This window comes from Rousettus aegyptiacus, unplaced genomic scaffold, assembly GCF_014176215.1.
Source record: "Rousettus aegyptiacus isolate mRouAeg1 unplaced genomic scaffold, mRouAeg1.p scaffold_m13_p_7, whole genome shotgun sequence".
Lineage (NCBI taxonomy): Eukaryota > Metazoa > Chordata > Mammalia > Chiroptera > Pteropodidae > Rousettus > Rousettus aegyptiacus.
The window spans coordinates 8,158,123-8,185,079 of record NW_023416310.1 but is presented as its reverse complement, the minus strand read 5'-3'; the positions used below and the strand labels follow the sequence as shown (position 1 = coordinate 8,185,079).

Sequence of the window (26,957 nt, the reverse complement as noted above, 5' to 3'; positions counted from 1 at the left end):
TAAAACAGGTGAAAGAAAAGAAAACTTTCTAAAGCATTTCTTCAGAGAATTCTTGGGCTCGTGCCTTCATGGAATGGTGGAATATTTCATTTTGATGATAGTATTTATTTTAGTATCATGAAATATTGAAACATTTTCTCTGCATTATAACTTTTTTTTCTTTGTGTATTTACCCTAATGCTGTCTAATCTTTGGCTAGTGCTTAGCCTTTCTCGTGGTACCGTAGGTCACTTGTAGTGTACATTTCAGTTGATTTATCCTTAAGTTTTTAAAGCGAAGTATTCAAAAAAAACCTTTGTTTATTTCAGGTGGATAATCCAGTTTCTGTTTTAACACAAGAGATGAGCAAGCAGTTTTTGCAGTCTAAAAACGAGGGAGACAAATACAAAGTAAGGAGCATGAAGTAAATATAAACTTAATAAAAGAACATTTATAGATTAAGCACATACACTGGACATAATTCTTATTCTCATAATAAATATTGAGGTATTTTATTAAGCCACTTCTTTAAAGTAATATTGTTGGGCTATTTAGGAAATTAAGTAAGATGGTAAATTAACTTTACCAAAAAAGTTAATTTCTTGGTAAATCCTTTTAATTTTGGCTTTTAATTCCGAGGGAGAATGGATTATTATTTTCTAAAATTAATCTTTAAGGAGATACAAGGGAATAATTGGCCACACATGCATAATAACTTTTAAACTTTAAATTATTTAAAACTCAGAAAGCTAACAAAATTGTGGTAACTACTAAAACTTACAGTGTAACTTTGAATTGGGTTTAGGTATTTCTTTTCTAAAAGTTTACGATGCACTAAGATCAAGGATGCAGGTGTTTTCTCTGTTTTTACATTTGCTTAAAGAATGGAAGACTCGGTGAAAATGAGCTTTCAGAATGGGTTTACTGTTACACCAAAAGTGTTTTCTTTCATGGGATTTTAAGAGCTTCTGCAAATGCACATATAGATGCGAATATAGTAGGTTAAATTTTAGGCCTGAAATAAGACACATTCTTTTGTATTTATGTGTCCTTGCTTAAGTATGGGTTTCATGTCATTTTTACATAATTGGTCTAAAATTTTGGAGACCAATTTTTTTTTTTTTAACAGTTGCTTGGAAGTTTGCAAACTCCTGTTTTTCTTGTTGATATAGTTCTTCATGAAAGCAACCCAACTCGAACAAATGAAAGAAGATTATTCATACATTATGGAAACAAAAGAAAGAACAAAAGAGCAGATAAGTCAAGGAGAAGAGGTTTGTAAACACTTGACGTAGATAGTTAAATTTTTATAGGTCTTATAAATAGTATGTAACATTATATACGTATATATAGATATCTATACAGAACTAATAATATTTTTGTAGCACTGTATGAAGTATTAGGAAGTGTGATTTTTAATATTCAGGGTAGTTATTAGCCTTTACTTTCTGTTTCGCAGTAATGAGCATGTACCATCTTACTTCCTCAGACGCTAAACTAGAGGACAGGGCAGTATCTTATATTCTTATCTCTTGATGCGTAACTGATTGGTTCTACAATAAGATATCACCAATTCCCACTCTTAAGTAGTTAAAAACTGTAATATTTATGTCGGTGGGAAAATAAGCTCAAGCCCCAAGCTGATTAAACGTATACATTTATAATTATGTACGATAGATGACTCTCATCACACTAGTAAAATGTTCACGTTCGTTAGGCTCTGATGGCTTGGTAGCAGCTGTCACTTCAGTACAAACAGCTTGGCAGCTGTGCAAATTTGCTTGATTAGCAATCTCATAAGCCAGTGGGACCGACTTAAGTTTGTTTTTACATCTGCTATATTTTGTTCTTATACTTCTTCAGATTCCTGAAGATCTACCTTTCTGTCCAATAATCAGGAACCTCAAAGTCATAGGCTTACATTTCAGCTGTTCGTCTGATACATTAAGTCCCACTAATTTTTGTGTGATTCTGTATCTTGTTTTTTGTTATTTAGTTGGTTTTATACAACCAACTTTCAGCAACTGCTTAACTTGTTCTTTTGACCCAGAATTGAAATAGTGATTAACCTAAATCAAATTTATTAGCTGTTACACTGACCTTTTTACTTCAAGTTTTTGAGGAATGTCCATTTAAAATTTGGCCTATAGTTGTCTGATTCCTCAAGTGAAAAGTCAAAGATGAGTATATTTATTTTTATTCCCAGTTATCCTTTTAAACCTGATATGTGGTAGTGTGCAAGGAGGCACTATGAACCACAGAATTCATACAGAATACTTTCTTGGAGTATCAGTGTTATTATTTAAAAAATAATAAATCAGGACTCTAATGAAATTCACTTCAAACAGCTTGGGGTTAAACACCCATTTTCTCTTTGTCATCAACAATTAGAGATATTTTGATTATGACATTTAAGAAGTACTTCCCTTTATCATGTAGCAGAGTTCCTTACATAAAATATGTAGTTTATAAGAACTTTTTTTCAAATTAATTAAATACCCTGTATCTCTGTGGATAGAATAAACACAGATCAATAAAGAAGGTATTATTGTCCAAAGAGATGATGACAACTTAAATTATCTTTGTCCAAAGAAGAGATGCTGTAAATTAGGGTAGTGGCAGTAGTGATGGGGAGAGGAGTTTTGAAACGATTTTGGTAGATGTTTTATATATAGTACATAGAGGGATAAAGCTGAGATAGAAGAGACACTGGGGTGACAGAATGACCTTCACATTAGTGACCTGAGCAGCAGAGTAAGTTCAGGATAGGAAGCTCGGGAGGAAGAACCAATTTTTCTTTCCTTTTTTCTTTTAAGAAAGATGATGCATTCCATTTCGAACACATGAATTTGGAGGTGCTTATAAGGCATCTGAGTGGAAATGTAAAGTGGGAGGTGGGATTTGTGAGTCAGGAATACAGAAGTCAAGTCTGGCCTCAGTAAGACCTTGGGACTCATTAATTAGTGTATTATTGGTATCGAAGCCACAGGAATGAGCTTGCTGAGGAGGAGGAGGAGGTGGGCCCAGGCTAGGTCTGACCCGTGAGAAGTTCTCGTGGGAGCCATGGAAGCCAAGGGAAGAAGAATTCGAGAAGGATGTAGTCACGACTGTATTGAGTGGACGAACACCACAAGGACTGATAAATACTCAGCAGTGTTTAGTGACATAATCTGCATAGATTTTTCATTAGTGGTAAAAACAGAGACCACATTTGTGGAGCTGAATGTAATGAAATGGAAAAGATGATTTTCATAAAACGCGGATGGAAAGAGACGACTTTAAAAGGAGGCGGTGCCCAGGGATGCATAGTGCTGGTTTTGTTTGTGAGAAAGTTAAATGAGTAAGGATCTAAATATGATAATGAAAAGGACTCAGTGAAAAGGGTGAAGTGCAAACAAAGATGAAAAGACGAGACGAAACATCAACTAATTTAGATCCCCTGAGAAGTCAGAAGGGGATGGTAGGATCCTAAATACAGAGAACTAGACTCTTAAGTATAATGAATCCACCTTTGTTGTAGCAGGAGGAAGAGATGACGGCCTTAGATTTATAAATAAGGTTGTTGGGGGGAGTTTTCCTCTAATAGCTGTGAAATCCTCTGAAGTAGGAGGCAAAGAATGAGTGAGGGATTACTGTGTCAGAGTGTTTGAGGTTTGAAGAGAGTAATAATGATGCATTAAAATCCTGGAGAGTGGGAAAGTGATTTAGGGGAACACTGTAAGATATACAGTGTAAGGCCCCACTTGGATCTGTAAGCGTGAATGAAGCGGGGAGAGAGGCCGTCTCCCCAAGTGCACAGAATATAGGAGTCACTTCAGAGACTGTTCTGATGTCATATTTAATATTCGATGATTTTATTATTAAGAGAGAACTTAGATAAGAAAAATTATACCTTATTTGATTTGGGGAAATAAATTTCTTCTGAGCTGCCTACAATTATGTTCAGAATCAGTACTGGGTCTCTTTGGCCAGAACAGGTCAGTCTGTGTATCAGATACTGAACAGAGAGAAAATAGGAGACTGCGTTTTGTGATTTGTCTATAAAAAAGGGTCTTAACTCTTATTCCTTTGTTCTTCACCTAAAGAGTATTTAGCCATTTTTATAGTGCAGAAATTAACCAGGTTACACACTTAATGAACATATATCGAAGAACCAAAAATATTTTTACTTCTGCCTTAAAAAAGTCATTTCCTAACATCTTTTTAAATACCCATTTAGGCAGTATTTTCAGAAGGAATACATTTGTAAAAAGTCTGTCTCTTCAATGTTAGTAAGAAATATATCCCTTTTTTTTTTTAAAGCGACTCATTGAACTGAAACGCCAGTGTTTGGAGAAAGAAGAACGCTTTCAAATTATTGCTGGCTTAAGTACAATGAAGACCAATTTGGAACATTTGAAACATGAAATGGCTTGGGCAGTGGTAATTTTCACTTAATTATTCATTCACATGTATTTTCATTATACAGAATGTATTTGGTTACAGAGTGATTTACTGTCTAATTTCTTTTTAGGTCAATGAAATTGAAAAACAGTTGAACGCTATCAGAGATAATATCAAAATTGGAGAAGATCGTGCGGCTAGACTTGACAGGAAAATGGAAGAACAGCAGGTACTTAGTTTTTTTATATGGATTTAGGAGGTCGAATCAGATGAGATTGCTGATATTGAACTATTTCTGACCTACAGAAATAGTAGTTTCAACCTTTATATCTGTATTTGGGTTTATTACTCGAGCAAAGCCGACCTAAACTTTTGTTCAAGGACTATCGTGGCAACGCTCTTTTAAAAAGTGCAGTATTTGGATGTGATCAGTGGGTGAGGCTAGTGATGTAGAACTGAACTCATACATGTGGACAAGGGTACTTTGTTACCAATTGGAAATGCTGGAGCTTGAAGCAACTCTTGGGTTCACCAAGGAGTAGAAACAAAATGACTCGAGCAATAGACTGCTAGAATAATAATGAATTAGAATAGCATTAAAGCTAAGCATCACGAAGCATAAGAACTCAGAACTACACACAATACCCTGACATTGCTAATGGGACTTTTAGGAAACTTGAGTTTTAGGGCCCAGAGCTTTCTGTCAGAGGATTTCATACAGGTAGCACACATGCGAGATAAGTAGTTAGGTCTGTGAAGGTTAATTTCAACTTGAGATCTAAGAGCCCAGGTGGAAACTAAGATTCAAGAAAACCAGAGTCTTCACTTGGGTCTAGAGGCAGAAGTCGGTTGAGTGGTAAATAAAGGTAGTAATTTTCCGTGGGGTCTTCCACATAGACCTTTTTATCATATAGTGGGTTCACTCTTTATACCCACCTTTTCATTCTTAACCTTTATTGAGATATAATTCATATACCGTACAATTCACCTGTGTGAAATTTACAGTCCAGTGGTTTTTCAGCATGTGCACTTGGAACTTCCACCGCCGTGCGGGAACCCCGAGCCTTTTCGTTCTGTAGAGGATCCCCGGCGTTCAGTGTGGCTGGCTTACCCCTTAGTGTTTTGCTCTGCTTAGGAGTTTCTGGCCCCCAAGCTTGGTTGTAGTGTAGGATGCAATCCTCCTCACCTTGCTTTTTTCTCTCCGTCTCTAAGATAATAAGCAGGTATGTCTTTCTGTTTCAAGAGTTAATGACACTAATCCATCCACGCAACAGATGAGTGTGTCAGAATAACAGAAATGCTAAAGACAGTGCATTTACGTAGTGATCTCTGGGCTGAGTTTCTCACGCCCTCCAGGTAGCAAATGGAAATTGAACCTCACCCTCTTCTCTCACCTCATATATTCATTACCGAGAGAAGAGAAATTTTCACCAAATTCTTCTCGTCCTCATTCTTACCTTGTCATAGGGAAAGACCTTAAGTCACTTCTCTTTTGTAGGTAGCCCCCTATCTAAAAATGGAATCCAGTTGAGCAAAGATGCCTACCTTTTTTTCAAATGTGAAAAGGAGGATCTCGAGGCCGGGTTATATTTAGTTCCATAGGTGTTTGCTCCGCTTAAGTATCTGGGTGTAGTAAATGGTAAATTTCTGGAGGGTAAGGACCCATATCTTACATAAAACCATGTCTTACATAAAACCTTTCACGTAGTATACACTTGGTTATTGACTACAGGATGACTATCGAATAGAAGGTTTCTGAAGAAATACTGTCTAAAACAGACTTTAAACTTGAGTGAACGTAATTTAAAACTGAAAATATATGAGTTTTGTTTCATTTGTAGAATGCATTGACCAACTTTAATTTTTATTTAAAAAAATAGATAATATTAGTGTTTTAATAGTATTATTAGTGCTTTAATAATTTTATTAGTGTTTTAATAATAATTAGTGCTTTAATAATAAGCATTTTATGTAATGCTTCCTAAATAGGCAACATATTGACAATTCCTTAATCTACATATTCTATTCAAACGTTTACCTTGAGCGCTTGATTTAAATATTTTTCTTCACATCTTTACATACATGTTCCAGACACTTTAAAACTTAGCATGTCCGGTTGACAGAGACAAGATGGCTCACAAATCCTGAAGTATACACCCTTTGGCTCTTTCTGGAAAGTTTTTTCATCCCTGATCTAAATTGTTCTCATATTTGTTCCTTCTATTCCATTTCTACTGTCACTGCCCCATTTTGGCCTCTAATTATTTTTGCTTCAGAATGTTTTGTTAACTTCTTACTGGAATATTTCCTTCAATTTTTCCCTCCACCCTGCCTTCCATGTGCTTGCAAAGTGATGTAATGCACAAATTTGGTCATATCTTGTCTTCCTGTTGTCAGGAGGGTTCAGTGCTAAGCTGATCGTTGTGGAATTCAAAACCCTTTTACCCCATCGTCTCATCTCCCACCACTACTTTCTCTGTTTAAGTTCCAGAAATATTTTTAATTCCTAAAAAGGCTGTCTCTCCCTTTCTGCATACTTTTCCATCTGCCTCTTAACACGTTTCCTTAACTTTTCTTTTGGTACGTTTCGATGCATCTTTCAAGCCTCAGCTCAGATGCTACTTTCGCTTTGAAGGCATTCCTGACATTTTCTGGCAAACCATTGGGTTTTTTTCCTCTGGGCTTTTACAATTACAAACATATCCTATTTTAGCATTATTATAGCCAAACCGTGAGACCCATTTACATACCTGTTTCTCTGCTAAATTGTGTTTTTCTTTAATTGTATTACTGGAAGGCAATTTTTACTCTATATGTAAAGATAGCACAATTTTGGAAATGTGGCATTAAAATTTAATTATATTTTAGTATTTTATATAATTATGTTTGCTTAATGTCTTGAATTTATTTAGTCAGAGTGAAATTAAGTTTATTACTTGAATGTGAACTATCTATAATTAAAAAATTTCTTCTGTGTATTGAAGAAAAATAACATATACTCCAACAATGTTATATTCTTAAAGGTCAGACTTCATGAAGCAGAAAAAAAATACAAGGATATTCAAGATAAACTGGAAAAGATTAGTGAAGAGACAAATGCCCGAGCACCAGAATGTATGGCATTGAAGGAAGATGTTATTGCTAAGAAAAGGGCCTATAATGAAGCTGAGGTGAGAGAAAATTTCCAACCTGGAATATTAAAAACTGCATTTCAAATATAAATACTGTTCATTTATTTTTTAAAGTAAAGGTTTTATAATTAAATAGAAATCTGTGTTGCTTTCAGACTTTAAAAAATGTATTGGTTTCATATGGACATTTATGTCCTTTATTTTTTAAATATATTTCTATATGTATTCAGCCGCTGATCTTGAAGATTTGGCAAAAGTGGACTTGAATGGGGTTTTTTCTTCATTTTAGTAAAGTGCGTGTAATTTTTTGTTAGGTTTTGTATAACCGTTCCCTAAATGAGTATAGAGCATTAAAGAAAGATGATGAGCAGCTTTACAAAAGAATTGAAGAACTGAAAAGAAGGTAAGATAGTTACTTTGCAATTTTTATGGTTACCGCACTTCGTAATAAAGTAATCTAGGTGAAATGGAGTATTATATTTTCTGTAGTATTGCTAAAGGCATTTTATCACAGTGCCTTATGTTATTTAAGTGTTAGATTTTTCATTTAACATTTTCTACTTTGGATTATCCATTGTTAGTGCTGATCAATCTTTGGAACCTGAGCGGTTGGAGAGGCAAAAAAAAATTTCTTGGTTAAAAGAGAAAGTCAAGACCTTAGAGGATCAAGAAAATACAGTCAGTCAAGAGATCGAACAGTTTCAGCAAGCCATAGATAAGGACAAAGAAGAATATACTAGAATTAAGTAAGTTTCAACATGCCTTATGATTTTTTCAATTACTTGAAAATCATATGGTTTTGTTCTTTACATAAAGAAAGCATGAACTTTTATTGTTGTTCGTTTCTTCTGCATAATAAGAGATATTTTAAAATCACTTTATCTTTCCTTTCTTTTTGATTTTTACAAGCGTTTATTTGAGCCAAACTGACAGCGTATGCTGGAGAGCAAGATCTCACGTGCTTTGAAAAATCACTCTTTTGAGACTTTCTTACACTTGTAGAGTTGGACAACTTCGGAGATTTCTAGTCCTCATCATTATTGCATCTTTTTTTTTTTTATGCTAAATTTTGAGGATTTCTGACTATGTTTCTCTAGTAACATGATTATTTTCAAATAAAGAAATATGCTTTTAGTTTTCGGGGTAGCTGAGTCATTCACTGGCATGCAGGTGTTAAGGAGAAAAGGCGGAATATTTTTCTATAACCGTGTCACATATGTGTTTTTTTTTTCTTCTTTTTTTTTTTTAGGAGAGAAGAGTCAGATGTGAGGAATGCTCTAAACTATAATCAGAAGCAACTGAAAGAATTGAAAGATAGTAAAACTGACCGACTGAAACGATTTGGCCCTTACGTTCCTGCTCTTCTTGAAGCAATAGATGATGCTTATAGACGTGGGCAATTTACCTATAAACCTGTTGGCCCCTTAGGTATTTGTCACCGTTTTGTCAGGATATGATAAGCATTAGAAAAAAGTTTTTATTTTCAGGAGAGGGTCTACTGAATCTAGTCTTAAAACTCTTGTTATCGAAGAGCTGTGTGGTTTTATATAGGATGGACAACGTTTTTTCTAAGTCCCCTTCCAGCTCTAAAATCTGGGGTTATTTAAATATCTGTAGAGTTATCTCTGATTCTGTACATCATTATGTGGAAATTATGCTGTAAATATAAACCTGTTTTGTTAGTAAAATATTGTTACTCTTTAAGTATAGCATTGTATACTATCTTAAGTACTATATTAATGTCTGTTTACTTAAATATAAATCAGTTTTACAGAAAATAATAAAGAATCTGTAAATATTTTGGCTCGATTTTCAAAACACCATTCAATGGCTGGAATGGTATAAACTTACATAGAAAAACGACTGTCGGTTTACATTAGCGTGGTAAAGTTTTTTTCATAGTGGTGGGTTTTCTGCCCAGTGTATTCAATGGATATATGGGGATTTCCTGTTCAGTTAAAGTAAGATTTATAATATTATTCGAGTTGCTTTATATGAAAATATTTTAAAATCATTATGAACTATGTAGAAAGATAATGACATTAATATTTCAAAATAAGTATTTATGACCTTTTAATGGTTTTCTGTCGCTCTTAGGAGCTTGCATTCATCTTCGGGACCCTGACCTTGCTTTGGCTATTGAATCATGCTTAAAAGGACTTCTGCAAGCCTATTGCTGCCATAATCATGCTGATGAAAGAGTACTTCAAGCACTGATGAGAAAGTTTTATTTACCAGGGGCCTCACGGCCACAGATCATAGTATCTGAGTTTCGGAATGACATGTACGATGTAAGACACAGGTAAGGCATCGGTAATAACTATTTCCTGTTTTGCTTAATTATGTTCAGGGTCAGAAAGAATACAAACATTTTTATGTTAACTGTATCTGCACTGCTGATTCGTAAAATTTTATCAAGCTTTTTCTTGAATTTCAAATAGATAAATAAGAGAGTTACCCCCTGCCCTTGAGGTCCTTACATGAGATCCGTTGTGGGAGACTATAGTAAAACAGATGTAGTGTGGCATAGAAATTATGCCAATGACAAATGATGGAGACCTAGCCGGAATAAGAGGGAGGGACTAAGGAAGAACTTGGCTGGGCACTCATTACGGGGCTTCACAGAGTCCATAAAGAGCTGTGATTGTTTTCTTTGATGACCCTAAGAAACCTTCTCAAGGCACTAAACTGGCCTCTTTGCTAGCTGCACACCAGCTAGCCCCTTTACTTTTAAAAATATACATATTTTCTAATTTATTCTTTGTCAGCTTTGATAAAATTGGATCATAAGTTGCAGACGTGGTTCAGATGAGGGAGTAATTAAATGTTAATAGGTGGGTTAGGGAAGAAATCAGAAGAAAGGAAAAATGATTAGTCTTCTAACAGATGAGTTTTTAATTGCCTTCTAGTCAAATAGAATTTTATGTGCAAAATGCATGGAGGCATGATACAAGTTATTCTGCGGAAAATAACATTTGCATTATAGATAGTGAGGAATAGATTAAAAGAGGTATTTGGGACAAAATCAATAAAACTTGTCACTTGAATGTAAGAAGGAAGAATTGAGGGTGGACGCTAGGTTTCTGGCTTGAGAAACTGCCTAACGGATGTGCCATCAATTGACTTAGGAGAAGCAGAAGAAAAAAGTGGATATGTCAAAAGTAGATAAGTCCTGTTTTAAAATTGTCGATTTTGAGCTTTTAGACTAGAAATAAGGATTTGGTGTGTGCCCAGTGTCACCCGTGAGACGTCCTTACCCATTTTCCGTGAAGAAGCACTACATGCCACTTTTCCTTAGTCTCTGTCTCCCTTCAGTGGACTGTAAGCTCCAGGGTGAGAAGGACTAGTCTCATCTTCTGAACAGTGTCTGGCACATCGTAAGTGCTCAGTAGATACAGATTATTGAATAAATAGGTATAAAACATATATACAAAGACACTTGCTTTGTTTTAGAATTTTGGGACTAAGAAAGCACTAAACCGCGCCCATGTCCCCCTTGGTTCTCCGCTGCTCCTGTACCTGCTATTCCCCTGGGCCCGTGTTCCGTGCTGTTCATCGCTCAGGTGTTTAAATTGTTTGGTTGAAAGACCGAATGTCTCTTTAGGAAACTCACATTACAATTGATAAGGATATTTTTTTCTCTCACAGTTCCTCTGTGTTCATAATAATCTTAACTTCAGTTTTTCTTAATCTCAGTAGAAAAATTTTTTAGCTTTTAAAAAATATATTTTGAGTAAGTGATTTGTATTTTTATATATGATAGCATATAAGATTTAAGGAAATCATAATTGTTACAACAGGCAGTAGGGCATAATGTTTAAGAATCTGGGTTCTATAAATGTCGTACACCTGAAACTAATATAATTTTGTATACTAACTATTTCAATTAAAAAAAAAATTTGGGTTCTAGAGCTGAGCTGCTGGTTTAATCCTACCCCAGCCATTTAACTGGCTCTGACATTGGGTAGGGGGGAGTTTATTAAACTCTGAAGCTTCCTCATCTGAAAAAATAAGTGAAGAGAGAATAATTTTATTTATCATAATAGTTGCTGTAAAGATGAGGCGAGCTCGTATTTATAATATTCTTATAACAGTGCCCAGTACATATTGCATAAATGTTTGCTTATGTGAAAAAGTCAACCTTATCAAATGTTTTCAAACGTTATCAGATATTTTTCATTGTCATATTACCTATCATCTACTCAACCGTAAAATATGTATGCATATTTATGTATAATTAAAGTGCGCTAAGTTAACCGTTATGTATTTTTGTCTCCCAGAGCTGCTTATCATCCTGAGTTCCCAACGGTTCTGACAGCGTTAGAAATAGATAATGCAGTCGTTGCAAATAGCCTCATTGACATGAGGGGCATCGAGACAGTGCTGCTGATCAAAGTAAGACCAGATGCTTGCTGGGTTTTATGTTATTCCTTTTCCCCTTCGTATCATGAAATTGTTGATGTTTTATCATTGTACTTTGACCTCATAGGAAAATTGTAGAGTAATATAATACATAGCCGGTGGTTTGTGTTTCTGCCCCCAGGGAACTTTATAACTTTCAGCTATTCTTCAGCTAGTCTTAATATAGTTTCACAAGTTTATATTCTTTCAGTGCACAAGGCTATAAAAGTTTTTTGTTCATTCTTTCTTGATTGGCTGCCAAATCCATTTTTACTTACCTTTACAGATACAGGTTATTATTATCATTCTACTTTTAAACAGGTACTTTACTTGGCACTTTTGAATTTCTCGAAAACTTTGAGTCCTATAAAAATCAATACTTTTTATCTGTTTTTATGTATTTTTATATACTTGTTGAATTGAATCACCACATTGTATTTTATCTATTGGCATGAATTTGCTGGGAAGGAACAAAGAAATTCAAAACAAAACTGTAATCAAGACAAACAATAGAATCTGTTGTTCTCATTAATGGAAACTAAGAAGTAATGATATCGGTAATCCAAATGTGTATATAAATACATATATAGATTGCAAGTTCGTGTTGTAATTATTTGTAGGCTTGACTGTGAAGGATTTTAGAAAGATACTTGAAAGAAAATAATGACTTCTGTTGTAAAGTTCTCCCCAGAGAGGTTGCCCAGACCTCCATTAAGCTTAATCTCTTTTTCACTTCTTCCAGAGTTTAAATATTTTCAGGCTTCCCCAATGTAATTCAGTACATTAATCTTGGAATTTGTTCTTCACTTGCATCATTTCTAGGATGTGAAAGTCACTTAGAAAAAATAAGATTTATATGAACTGGCTTAAAGTAAATATTTTCGTATCAAAAGTTACTTAAAATAATTTTTAATTTTAAATGGATAGCAATATTAGAACTTAAAAATAAAATATATCATAGTTTGTCATAAAGCATTATTTACTACATTGTTTTAAAGGCTAAATAGTTTTAATTTTTTAAAACTTGAAAATTGTTTTTGAAGTTCTTTTATTTAACTTTATGGAATTATTTTACTTGAATGTTTCAATAAAAATACTTGAATCTTAAAATAACGACAGGTAACATTTTGCAAGTATGTGCATCAGAAATGCTTTGATATAACTTAAAAATTATTTTTTCCTCTTTTTTTTTTTTTTTTTAGAGTAATGCTGTAGCTCGTGCAGTAATGCAGTCCGAAAAGCCACCCAAGAATTGTAGAGAGGCTTTTACTGCTGATGGTGATCAAGTTTTTGTAGGACGTTATTATTCATCTGAATATACAAGACCCAAATTCCTAAGCAAAGATGTGGATTCTGAAATAAGGTCGGTGTCCAGTGTAGCTTTGCTGTATTGTTTCCACTGCTTCCTTTGGGTTCAGTTTCTTTCATATTACTCTATCAGTAGTTATTTCAGTGAAGAATTATGAGTAATCTGTTTGGATTTAAGAGACCGTTTAGTTGGGTGTAGAATTCTAGGTTGACGATAATTCTTCCATCATCACTTTGACAACAGTATTCTGGGTTAAGAACACACAGCATGTTTCCTTGACCAGCTGATCTGCACGTTGTTTATAACCTGTCTACAAGGAGATAAGGAGCTTAACTCAGACTATAAATCAGCCGCGTCACTATTGCTGATACCCCCAGTACACATGCCCATCGTTTAGTTCTGCTTATTTTTCTCAGGGAGAGTACAAGTGTGCTGGTTTGCATTCTGGCTCAAGGTCCGTGTTATGTCCCTCGCTGGTATTTCGAATGGCACCGTTCTGTAGTCCAGTAGGCACATTTAGAACACACGCCTAGGAAAACAACCGCTAGGGCGGAGAGATGGAGAAGTTGAATGAAAAACAAACAAGTGTACTTAATGAGATTCAAAGCACGCAAAAAAAGAATTTTTAGTAGGGAAAAAAACCATGATTTTCTAACCAAACTAACTCAGCTGATGAATCGATGGGTTGGGACTGAATTAATGTCCTAAAAGATCTTAAGTAGAAGAACTTAGAGATAAGTAAAAAAAAAAAAAAAAAATCTAAGAAAACTGAGTAACAGTGAAAATGTTCTAAATGGCAAGTATGTAGGAGAAATGAGAGTTTTGTCAAAATGGTTCTCTCGTTTTCTCTTGTGTGATTATGGGAGCAGCATAAAGGGGCACAGCCGTAGTGGATGTTGGTGTTGGGGCGCCCAGCACGCATTTTAAATTGACACTGGATCTCTCTGCTAAGAGAGGTGAAAGTGCATTAACATGTGCCTGACAAATGTGACCTGGAAAGGGATCGGTTTTTCCCCTAGTGCCATGACATTTAAATCAGGCCTTTCTATTGTACGCCATTCAAACAAATGTGAGTATAACTGTCTAAACAGTATCATGGTAGCGTTACTCTGTGTAATTTATACATTTACTTTCAACAAAAAAAGTCTCGTGCCTTTGTATACTGAGTCTTAAAAAAAAGTACTTTTGGCAAAGATGGTTAAGTGTATCTCAGCAGCAAGTCAAGATCCCTGATTCTAGCATTTTAGTAATAAGATTTCAAAACTTAAGTTTGCTATTGATATTTGGTTTAATCTTTAGCTATTAATGTGTAGTGGACAAAGCTGTTTTCTTACAAGCCAGATGAATACTGGTTTTTAAAAAATCATTTCCCACGTTGATCAACTTTATAGATTGAAAATATACCAAGTTTTGATGATATTTAAATGCTCTTTGCCTGCCGTTTTGATCTGAACCACTATGATAGTGGTCTGATATTTGGAAGTTAAAAAAAATTCATTAGTGTTTTTTAAATACAGAAAAATATAAAGCGGAAAACAAAAGTAATTCATAATCCCATTTCTCCATAGACTATTGGTAGATAAAAATGCAGACAGTACAGAAAAATATACAATGAAAAGTGAAACCCCTTGCTCTTATCCCTCTTTCAAAAATGAGAGGATAGCGTAAGTTCGATATATATTTCCAGAACAGCTTCTATACTTGAACCATATACATATGACTTTTTAAAATCGAGATATAATTCACATGCCATAAAAGTCACTTTATTTTAACAAATACAGTTTAGAGATTTATATTCACAGGGTTGTACAACTATCATTGCCTTCTAATTCCTCACCATTTTTATCACACCAGCAGGAAACCCATACGCATTAGCAGTGACTCCCCGTTTCCCCCCACCCCCAGCCCCCGGCAACCTGTCACCTGCTTTCGAATTTGTCTTTATGGATCAGTATATTCTGGATGTTTCATACAAATGGAGTCATATACAACCTTTGTGTCTGGCTTCTACTTGATATACAGTATTCAAGGTTCATCCGTACCATGCCCTGTATAAGTATGCTTGCGGTTTCCATGGCTTTCTTCTTCTCTCTCAGTATTACATCATGGGAATCGTTCCGCATCCACACTTTTAGAACTGCCTCTTGGTACGACTGCACCGCAGTCGACTTTTCCAGGCCCACGTTGGTGGACATAGGGGTTGTCCTCCCCTCCCGTGGTGACAGTGCCACAGTGAGGACGCGCATGTGTGTCATCGCAGACTTTCTGAAAGTGTCAATGGTGGAAACACTGAGTCACAGGATATATGACTTTTAAAATTACTTAATAGCTGTGGCCAAGCGACTATTATTGACTTATTCATATACAATTATAGTTCAATTTTAAATATTTAATAATGTTAAGCAGTTACTAATATTTTAATACTTCTGTTAAATGACTTTTAATATTAAAATAGATGATTCAATTTTTAATTTGATTTTATTATGTAAGTTGATTATTTAATAGTAATTGCCAGATGACTCAAGAAAGATTCCTCAATTTCTCCTCATACTTTGAATATTTGAAGAATGCTCCTCTGTGCCCCATCAACTCAGCTCTGACCCCTGTCGATGAAAGATGGCACTGGAATTTAAGTGAAGAGATTATAATTTATTTCTTACAATGTCATAATGAACAGAGAGTTTCAAGTCTTAAGTACATGTACTGACTTGGTTTTATTATCCCACTGGGTTTCCCGTTATGAAAATACATAGAAGGGCCAAAAGAGATGCCTGAGAAAGCTCTCGGATTAATTACCAGTGTGGTTACTGCTTTATACAAGATGACAAAAAAATGACCTCTAAGTTTTGGGGTTGTCAAAATATTGAAACATTTTCATACAATTTTCTGAAGTAAATTTTTCAAATTTTATTCTTTTATGTTCTTTAAAACAGATACTGAATGAGTCCCTAATGTGTGGGTCCCTAATCTTGGCACCAGATGCAGCAGCATACAAAGTACAAACAACTCTCTCTCCTGGAACTTTTGTGTTAAGAAGGAAGAGAGACTATAAGTGAATAGTAACGAGGTCAAGGTCAAACGCTGTGGAGACAGATACAGCAGAGTAAGGCCTCGAGAGTGAGGCGTGTGCTATTTAGATGGCTGGTCAAGACAGTGTGTTCACCACACACGAACAGCTCCACATGTATCATTAGGTAGCACACGTTCTTTTTTATGTAAAAAGTAATTAAAAACTAAGGAGGAACACTATGAAAACATGTAACAGAATTTATCCCACCTCCTAAATAGGAAGTAAATGTTAGCAATTTTGTTTATGTAAATTAGATTTATTCCTTAAATTCATTCCATATATTCAGATAAAATATTTAATAACAATATTTCCTGTGCTCATTTTGTCAAGTTTTTGGTTTAGGCTCTTAAGTTCCAAAGTGTGTTTACTTGGTACATTTTTTTGTTGTTTTTAGCAAAATTGCTGTTTGTTAATAAAGGTATAGATTTATATATGATAAAGTAAACATTTTTCTTTGAATCCTGAGGAGCCATCTTAAATTTTTGTATCTGACTTCATTTTTACCAGAAATACCACAATTATTCTTTCTTTATTTTAATCATTTATTTACCATTTATTCAGCCAATGTAATTATTATTTATTCAGCTAATATGTATTGCTTTTTGTTTAATTTTGCAAATTTCTCCAGGGTAGCACAGGTTTAATGTTTCATCAAATTTAAGGTGCTGTGTTATCTTATATACCAGTTTAAAAAAAAAAAACCAAATACCGCTAATTGAACCATGGGCCGAAGATGATTTCAGAGATGTTTCAATGTGGGCAAATATGTATCATATTGAAATATGGCACGTTCTCCATCACAGAAGGTTTTCTTCACTGCAGAGGCAGTTCTCTTCCGCCAGACACACACGGGTCAGCGAGGCAGGAAAAGGTCCCCTCTGAAGACAGCGACTCTGCTGGCATGCAGACCCCTTATGGCCTGGCCTCCGCTCACTTTGTGTCCCTCCACCCCTTCTCACCGTCTTGCTGCCCGTCCCTCTGGTTCCTCACATTCATGGCTTTCATTCCCCATCCGTCGAGGTCGAGCCACCCGCCCTTTTTAGCGTTTCATCCCTCTGTGCCTTTGTACATTGCTTTCCATCCTCTCGCCTAGCTTGTCCGGCTGTTGAAAAATATAGAGACTACGGTCCAGTTGTCATGTCTCCCAGACTCACTCTTTTGTTCAGTGGTCCTGTGGATGAAGAGTAACCTGTTCACATTTCCATGTTATGGTGTATTTCTTGAATTTTTTCCTTTTTGTTTAATTCCTTCATGTCTTAATTCTGTTTCTACTGCTACCTGTAACTGTGTACAATGCCTACCACACAGGAATCATATCATAAATACTTATTAATGAAATAAGTAAATTCGACTCCAGTTTAGAAGTTTTTTGAAATCTCTGTTTTCATGTTATTAACAACTTGGTAAGAATATAGAACTGGTTTCATTTAATAGGGTTTTACAAATAGGCTGTTAAAATAAGCTTTTCTTTGTAAAGATCTAAAGTATTTGTAATATTCAGAAATAGATTCAAAGTATTTTTTTGTCCTCTTCTCTCTATCAAGTGCCTTGGAGAATGAGGTTGCAAATAAGAAGGCCCAGATATTAAATCTTCAGCAACATTTGTCTGCCCTTGAAAAGGATATTAAGCGCAACGAAGAATTTCTTAGACGGTGCCAACTACACTGTAAAGAACTAAAGGTACAAAAAATACACATCATTTTGTTTTTCTCAGCTTATCACTTCCAAGTTATTTTTAAAATCTCCCCATTCATTTAGTTAGAGGAGTAGTTCTCAAACTTTCTGGCCTCAAGCTTCCTTTATAGTCTTAAAAAAACTTTCACATTATATGGGTTTTATCTATCAGTATTTACAAAATTTAAGAATATCAGTTCATTAAAAAAATTAAGAATATTTGTCAGTTCATTAAAAAATAATAAACTCATTATGTGTTAATGTAGCTCACATTTTAATGAAAAATAACTTTTTCCAAATCAAAATTATTTAGTGAGAAGATGGATGTTTTTGTATTTATCTGGCTTACTAAACAACTAAATTATTATATCAGCTACTGCAGTCTCTTGCAGTATTACACATCATAGAGTTATAAACCTGTACACTCATGAGAAAATAATCGTAAAAATGGCAAATAATGTCTTAAAGGTTTTTATGAGAATAGTTTTGATCTCATGAACCCCTGAAAGTATTTCAGAGGCACCCCGGGAGGTGCTTGAATTGTACTTTGAGAACCACTGGGCTAGAGCAATCGTTCCATGACTTGAGTCCGGATGTTTCAGAAAAATATTTTCTCTAGATTCAACATTGTCATCATTTTAAAGATGGGTCTACGGCCATGCCACCCTAAACAAGCCTGATCCCGTCAGATCTCAGAAGCTAAGCAGGGTCGGACCTGGTTAGTACTTGGATGGGAGACCACCTAGGAAGACCAGGTGCTGTAGGCATAAAAAAATAAATAAAAACTAAGGGGTTGTAAGCTGACAAGGTCCTTGCAATCTGTGAGGTCGACAAAGAGTTGCCTTGCCTAAAAACAAACAAAAACGTAAATGTTAATGTTAAGATGGAGTACTTACATTGAGGGAGTGGATTAGCAGTAAGGGTGATCCTGGCAGACTTTACACATAACTTCCTTTTCTTCATTTAGTACTAATGTGTGTATTTCATTAACTACAGAATCTTTTCCATAGTTAATGAAAATAAAGTAGAACTTTGTGGATTAATACTTCCTTTCTAGGGTGTTTATCTTTATTTTTTATTTATTTTTACATTACCAAAATCTAAATACTTTTCTTTCAGATGAAAATGAGGAAAAGTATTTCTGAAATTGAGGAACTCGAGAACATAGAAGAACACCAGTCCGTAGATATTGCAACCTTGGTAAGATTCTTTTCCTCAATTTAAATTTAATGTTTTAAAGTACAGAAGTGTCATTTAGCTTAGTAGCTTCTCCTCTCAGCTTTTTAAAAAATCCTTTTAATTGAGGCTACTTTTTATAATTGCCATCTCCATTTACAACTATGGTAGAAACTGGTAAATGGCCTTTATGTTCTTTAGCGTTTCATGTATATAATTTGCCTGCATAATCATTGAATTTGTCTTCTACTACATGAAGTAAAACTTTATCAAAGCTTAATTGTGCTCTTAAACAGTGACATATTAAACCAAACCACATAGCATAGTATTTTTCAGAATTAATCAGTATCAATATTAAGGGATATCTTTTAGTCAGTTATAGTTGGTCTCTTTGCATTCTTTTTCCAGGTAAATGGTTTTCATTTTAATTCATCTCTATTTTTACTATTGTTAACTCTGTTATTATATTTTTTCAGGCAGCTGTTTATGACGTTCAGCTTAGTTTCTCTGAGTTCCAGTAAGCACTTGGTTAGATAGATAGTAGAGTCTCCTTGAAATGAATAAATATTATTGAGTGTCGATGCTGTTCCAGGTACCATAGTAAGTGCTGAGGGATGCAACAAGGCAGATGAAGACCTCCCAGTGTTCCTTGTGTTTGTCTTTGATCTGATTTGCCTGTACCCTGTTTGTACTGTTCGATCTGATAACATAAGTCTTTTTATTCAACTCTGTGTGCTCTGTAAATGTAACCAGGAAGATGAAGCTCAAGAAAATAAAATCAAAATGAAAATGGTTGAGAAAAGTATGGAACAACAAAAAGAAAATATGGAACATCTTAAAAGTCTGAAAGTAGAAGCAGAAAATAAGTATGATGCAATTAAGCTGAAAGTGAACCAGCTGGCCGACCTCGCAGACCCGCTGAAGGTATGTCCTCATCCTCTTGTGTGTATCCATCCTGTGTCTTCCTTTTGTATCCACGGCGTACTCTCTAGACATCGCCCTAACAGAACTTAGGGTTAAAGGTGCGACCGTATAAAAATAGGACGTAAACCAAAATATCTTCGTTATATTAATTAGAATTAAATACTCCTGTTCATGCCTTGAGGAAAATAAATTGCCAAATTTCTCTTTCTCCCAAAAGGTTACAGCTTTTGTTTCCTCTTTATTTTGTGAGGTTTTTCCTTCTTTTAGAACCAGAGCCAGGGATATGTCGTCTGTTTTTACCGTTTCTGTGCCTGCCTGTTCGGCTGTCCCTCCTTTCCTTCAATAACTCAAGGATTAGTTGTGTAAAAGCCAACTTGAAATAAAGTGCTACCCAATTCCTGTTGATTGGCCTGTCTTTGTTATAGTCCAGCCTGAATTTCAACTCATTTTCTTTAACACAGGCTTTTTGAGACCATATTTAGGGAAATAAAATTCTTCCAACAATTGTGTAAATTTCCCCAAGTTGTTTACTGGCTTAGTTATCAATAGCTTAGTATTATCATTTTTATGAGTAGCTTAGTTATTCTCCATGACTTTTAAATTTTATTTAAAAGACATGGAGAAGAATGCATAATATATTTTCAGAAGAGCTGGGTATGTCGATGATAATCACTCTGTCATCCCTCTCTTTTTTTGCTGGAAAATTAATTACCCCCTGTGAATTAAATGTATTTAGAGGCTTTTAAAGTTTAAAAGAATTTGCATGCATATAAATTTTTCTATAATCATGTTTATCAAAAGTTTTTAAAAACATAATAAAGAGTTGAAAGTATTAAAGCAGGTAGAGGAGGGGCTGCACAGAAATGCTTCCTGCTTCGCGGTGGGTTTCTCTATAGCTGGGTTCCTGCCTGCCCTTATAACCCAAGGCAGTGCATTGTTTTCTGTTCGAGGTAAGAATTAAAAGCCGGGAAGATAGACCGATAACTGATTAAGAAGAATAAAATATTAAAGTTGTGAGGAAGGAAAAATGATTAAAGATAATGCTGAGAAAAACAAATAAGAAAGCAGTAGCTACAGGAAATAAGAATAAAAAGACAAAAAGTCTAAGTTAAAAAAGAAAAAGTTTTTAGATGAAAATAGACAAAAAATAAACATCTAAATCGTTAAGAATAGACAACGTAGAATTCAGGACCCAGGAGTTAGAACAGTAAAGTTACAAAAAGATTAAAATTTTTTTTAAATGGGTAAAGAATTGAACAGGATGGCAAAGAATGATGAAATATGCCAAAACAATACAGAAAAAGAAAGATTCGCGCCTAAATTATGTATCCCTGGCAGCTTAAAATTAAAAATAAGAAATGATCAAGTGTAAGCTGTGTTCTGTTCTTTTAGGGACTTCTAGGTTAAAGCAACTCCTGGAATTGGGAGTCCATAAATAAGTTCAGGAGCAGAAAACATGGGAAAAGGCAGTAAGAATTCTTGATCTTAGCTTTTTGCCTTAATAACTGCAAATCACTGAAAGCTAGGAGTTGAGTCCTTTGGTTCACCTGCATGCAATGGCTAGTAGCCAAGAGGTTTTCCTTCACAGTGTTAGATCACACTGGCCATCAGTAACAGTAGGACCGAGAGGATTCGGCTAACAAAATAATTCCTGGGAAACTGTAATCATTATATATTAGCAGTTTCTAGATATAATGTTTGTCGTCAGGATGTTTGTTCATTTTGTGAGAGGCGTGATGAATAGAGTACTCTGTTTAAATACATAGCTATTGAAACCTTGGCATAGGGAACATTTTTCTCACTTCAAACAGTTTATTTTGATTTACACTGCAAACCTAATGCTTTAGTTGCAAATCGAATTCGTGGGAGTGTGACCCACATTGAGCTTACAAAGATAGATGTTCTGTGTTATTGGAATAGGAGGGCCTCTCAGTTTCTGAGATAGATGAGAGTTTATTTGGATCGAGGGTGACTATGCTTTTGAAAATACCAAGATTTAGTGTTTTCTAGTTTTTTTAAAACCTCATAATTAATGTAAGTTTATATGAAACAAGCGATAATAATACATACATACAGCAACTTATCCAAAGGTGCTGAGTAACTAAAATTGGTTATATAGGCATCCAAGAGAACACAGATTTTGAATGATTCTGTCCCTTCAAGCATCTCAAAGTTTAATTTTAGACCTAATCCATCCTAGTCCTCACCCCAAAACCAGAATGTCACTTACTGCCTTTTAATATCTCTAGGCCTCCGTTTCACCATCAGTGATATGAAATTAAATGAAATGTGTTCTTCCCTTTTAGTTTTAAATTTGAGGGTACCCGGGACATACATTTTTTTAATAGGCAAGGTCAAATCAAACAGCGGGTAAAGGGATGTTAACACCTACAGTTTTCACAGTATTTTGTAAGCTCAGTCTTTTCTCATCTGGAGTAGCTAGGAGGGAAGATGGACCACCACAAATGTGTCCTGGTGTGATTTACCCCCTCGGCTCCCTAACGCTGGATCGGTTCCCCACAGCCAGGGTGGGCCTGTTTATTTTGACAGTGTCTGCCAGAAATGATTAGAAAACTTGGTTTTGCTTTTAGGAAAAAAAAAAAAAAAACACAAACATTCTATGTCATCAGCTGTTCCAATTTCTAACTAATATCTCCTACTCCACACATTGCACACGTTTTTAAAATTTTTTGAAATGAACAGTTTATGTCCATACTTTATGTAACAATATTTTTATTTTTAATAGAGCTCTTTTATAAGAGCTATAGATTATCAGATGTCTATCGGGGGTGGTAGTTAGAGTCAGCAGTATGAACAAGAAGCAATCAGTTGCCTTCTTAGGTTAGGAAATAGCCTAAATCCTCTGTTACATGAGGTGAATATTTTCCGTATTTAGATACCTCCGATTCTTTTTCTTTTGGGGAGATCTTCATAAATTCTCTTTCTTGATGCGGTTATCTCTTTTTTTATTTGTGTGTGTAACTAACTCTGGAGGCTGAACATGGTAATCACGGTCTCTGTGGCTGTGCTAGGCTCAAAAGACAAATGAACAAATGAAATAGATTTTAATTTGGTGGTTCTTAAATTAGCATTTTTAAAAGTTGTATTGAAATATAGTTGATATACAATAAATATATATATGTGTATAATTTGATAAGTTTTGACATGTATACATCTGTAAAACCACAGAGTTAGCAAAAGGGAACATCTCCTTCACGCCCAGCAGTTTCCTCGTGCCCCTCCGTAATCTGGCTCCCCCTCCCCCTCGTCTCCAGACCACCGTCAGTCTGCTTTGTCTTACTATAGTTCGCACATCTTCTAGAATTAGATAAGATGGAATCGCACATCATGTACTCTTGCTTTTTTTTTTTGGTTTGGCCTTTTTCAGAACCTAACACTGTATAATGAATTTAAAATATAAGTGTATACGCTATATTTTGAAAGAAAAAGTATATGAATGGAGTAAGTTATTTTTTATTATGGTATCATCCATAGTTTTACTGGAAACAGTAATTCATTTTTATTGTCATGTTCCATCATGTTTGATATAGCAGTTTGTTTATTTACCTGTTAATGGACATACAGGTTTCCAATTTGGAGCTGTTATAATAAAGTTGCTGTAAACATTTGCATATAGGGCTTTGTATGTCAAACCAAATGAACAAACTCCGATAGTCTCAACTTATTTTGGTGGTTCTTAAATGAAGAGCCATTATAAAAATTGAGATTCAGGAATTCCAGACCTAAAACAAAATCTCCAGAGGTGAAGTCTGGAAATCTACATATTTTTTAAAATGTCCAGATTGACTCTAATATAGTCGATTTGTAGATCATTATTTGAGAAAGCCGCCATGATGAGTGGCTGTGTGCATGTATCCTCTTCTAAAACCCTTCACCAAGCTGTGCCTCCTTTAAGTCCTCTCAGGCTAATGTGGCTTCCCACAAAACTACCTTGTCGACCCAAATAAACTTGAAAGCATCATAGTGCATGGGGACTTGATAGAAGAATTTGAATGTAATTGACTTCTTGGTTTGGGGAAACTCCTTCTATTCAGACACATTTGGGTGTGAACTCAAACAAATCTTGAAACAGCATAATTCTGTCAACCTTACGGAGTTGTTAATTGGGGTTGTCAGTTTCATAGCTACGCTGGTAATTTTTTTTTGTAAGTCTTTTCTTTAGAGAGTATTTTGGCTTTATTCAAACAGGATGAATTAAACCTTGCCGACTCAGAAGTGGATAACCAAAAACGAGGGAAGCGGCATTATGAAGAAAAACAAAAAGAACACTTGGACACTTTAAATAAAAAGAAACGAGAACTGGATATGAAAGAAAAAGAGCTAGAGGTTAGCCACCGTTTTTTCTTTGATATTTTTGTTTCCAGCCTTAGGCGTGACTTTTAAAGTGTGTTTTCCTTGTCATAGACAGGTTGTCTGATGAATGTCTGTTCCGTAGGGAGTAGCAGCTATTGGTGGTGAATCGGGAGAGGAAGAGACTAGGGAGTCGCCCTCAGAGTGCGGGGACTTCAGCACCCCCGCGGGGAGGACTCGGCAGGCGCACCCCTGCCTCTGCGTGTTGGAAAGGGGCACTCCCTCTCAGCCAGCACGGCTTCTTAAATGCCTGCCTTGGCAAGCAGAGAGCTGGATGTCAGAAAAACCATCCCTGCCTCTGCGTAGCTTGGGTGGGCGCCAGGCTGGGTGGGATTCAGCTTCCGCTCACTCAGCACCCTCGTTGACAGCTGTACGGCAGCCCTGTTTTTGGAGAATTAAGTTGAAGGCGGCCTTAGTCCACCTAGAAGAGATGGATTCCAACTTTGCTTTTATATGTTTTAGGAAATTATTTAAACTCTGTAATCCGTTGCCTTACATGTTCAAGACAATATATGGAGTATGGTGCATATAAAGTAAGTACTTTGTGGAAAAGTGCTTCGAGTTTTTTAATATTTTACTAATACGAGGATCCTCGTGTTTGTGTTTTCAGTACTATTTGGTCAGAGTCCATCCTAGAACACACAGAAAGCTGTGTCTGACCTCCGCCCTGGTGCCAAACTTTTTATCACTGCTGCTGGAAATTTGTTTTACTAGGAAGTTATGGAGGTCTTACAAAGTATTAAAGTCATACACAGTAATGTACTTTTCTCTTGAAGATTAATAACTCTGGACTGTATTCACAATATAAAACTTCTATTGGAACTAAATGTAATTAAAATACATTTTGTAAACATAAGTTTACAGTTTTACTTCGCATATTTGGGCACTGATAGTACAATGAATTGTTATATCAAAGAAGAGTTTTAAATATATTAAACATCTTATTCCCTTAGGAGAAAATGTCACAAGCAAGGCAAATCTGCCCAGAAAGGATAGAAGTACAAAAATCTGCATCAATGCTAGACAAAGAAATTAACAGATTACGACAAAAGATTCAGGCAGAACACGCGAGTCACGGAGATCGAGAGGAAATAATGAGGTACGTGGTCGGTAGCGTTTCCTCCTTACGATGTTACGATAGATGTGATCAGGACAATGTTTACAACCTAAAAGTGTCACTGCGGCATGTAGGCATATGTAAACTCGTCTTTCAAATGCGTATTATTAATAATGAACTTTTTCTTATGAAGTATTATATAACTCATTACAGAGTGACATTTTAACATGTCATTTTTATACCTGTAAGATACATATAGACATGAAAATGTTCAGCTTCACAAGTAATCAAAGAAACCCAGATCAAAACAGAAGCCGTTTGCATACACATCAGGATAGAAAAAACATTTCATATCAGTGAGATCTCCGTGAAATAGATATTTTTATATTACTGGTAAAAATGGAAGCTCTAGTATAGCTAGAGCACAGGATCTGAAGCAAGGGCATCGGTTTGAATTACAGTTCTGCTACCTCCTTAATAGGAACTTTTCCTGTTAGAGGCTGAGAACGGGTCATCTCAATTCTATTTTCAAAAACATTGGAGAACAAAAATAGTAAGAGAAATTTCTCTTTAAGATAGATAATACCTCATTGTTTTAAAAATACAGTGTAAAAAGGCATACACTCAAAAGTTCAATTTCCTCTTTATTCTCAGCTCCATTATTTTCCTTTTATCAAATTAATTTATTAAATATGCTTTCAGTATTTCTGTTTGTAAATGCAAAGTAGTAATATGAGCATATGTTATTTTTCATCCTCACAGATACAAAAAGCACACTGTAGACACTTTTACAGATTGCTTTCCTTGATTTTATGATGTATTCTGGAGACCTTTTCATATCAGCACATAAATATTTTCTCATTGTTTTTAAAATTTTGTGGTATTTGACCATCACCTGTTGATGGATAGTTGAATTTTAATTGACTCTTTTGCTATTATAAATGGTAGTATGTAATAAATAGTTTTGTACATATGTCATTTTATATGTATTCAGGGTTTTGGGGGGGGGTTTTTTAAGGAAAAACTTCATTTTGACAGACTCCCCTTTCTTGTCTTGTACTAGTTTTGTGTCCCATCAGTACTAAAGCGTTTTTCCACAGCATAAACAATTTGTGATCATCTTATATTTTTTGCTGACAGATAGCTTTCCCCCCCAAAAAGCATATACCTCAGTGTAGTTTGAATTTGCATTTCATTTATATTAAGTGTGGTTGAACCCTTTTGCTTGTCTGGAGAACCATTTATTTATTTTTTTTCTGTGAACTTCTTATGTACTTTTTAATTTTTCTGTGAATATTTTCAGTGTGAGAAATGTATTTTTTCACAAATGGCTGTGCAGCCATTTGAAAAGTTGTTTGCCCTCTAATTTTTTCCTTAAGAATGGCTATATGAATAATATTTTTTTGTAATTTTGCATATTCAAAACTGTCTTTAACTTTGAATAGTTCGGCCTAATATAAATTTATCTGTCTCTTGAGTATT

The 26,957-nt window shown here is 35.1% G+C and overlaps 1 protein-coding gene and 1 non-coding gene across 4 annotated transcripts in view; both read left to right on the top strand.

Moving 5' to 3' along the window:
• The window catches only part of SMC6 (structural maintenance of chromosomes 6), a 59,188-nt gene that overhangs the window by 20,691 nt on the left and 11,540 nt on the right, over window positions 1-26,957 (top strand). For all 3 annotated transcript variants that reach the window (XM_016153887.2, XM_016153888.2, XM_016153889.2), the window contains 16 exons: window positions 309-389; window positions 1,152-1,253; window positions 4,282-4,401; window positions 4,493-4,591; window positions 7,386-7,532; window positions 7,808-7,896; window positions 8,075-8,239; window positions 8,743-8,921; window positions 9,591-9,795; window positions 11,774-11,888; window positions 13,097-13,257; window positions 17,818-17,953; window positions 19,067-19,147; window positions 19,877-20,047; window positions 24,257-24,394; window positions 25,372-25,517. In XM_016153887.2, coding sequence (XP_016009373.1) covers window positions 309-389; window positions 1,152-1,253; window positions 4,282-4,401; window positions 4,493-4,591; window positions 7,386-7,532; window positions 7,808-7,896; window positions 8,075-8,239; window positions 8,743-8,921; window positions 9,591-9,795; window positions 11,774-11,888; window positions 13,097-13,257; window positions 17,818-17,953; window positions 19,067-19,147; window positions 19,877-20,047; window positions 24,257-24,394; window positions 25,372-25,517 — 2,135 coding nt within the window. The remainder of the gene's footprint in view (window positions 1-308; window positions 390-1,151; window positions 1,254-4,281; window positions 4,402-4,492; window positions 4,592-7,385; window positions 7,533-7,807; window positions 7,897-8,074; window positions 8,240-8,742; window positions 8,922-9,590; window positions 9,796-11,773; window positions 11,889-13,096; window positions 13,258-17,817; window positions 17,954-19,066; window positions 19,148-19,876; window positions 20,048-24,256; window positions 24,395-25,371; window positions 25,518-26,957) is intronic.
• On the top strand, window positions 18,596-18,714 carry LOC118605937. Its single transcript, XR_004952287.1, has one exon. It is a non-coding gene; the product is annotated as a 5S ribosomal RNA (ribosomal RNA).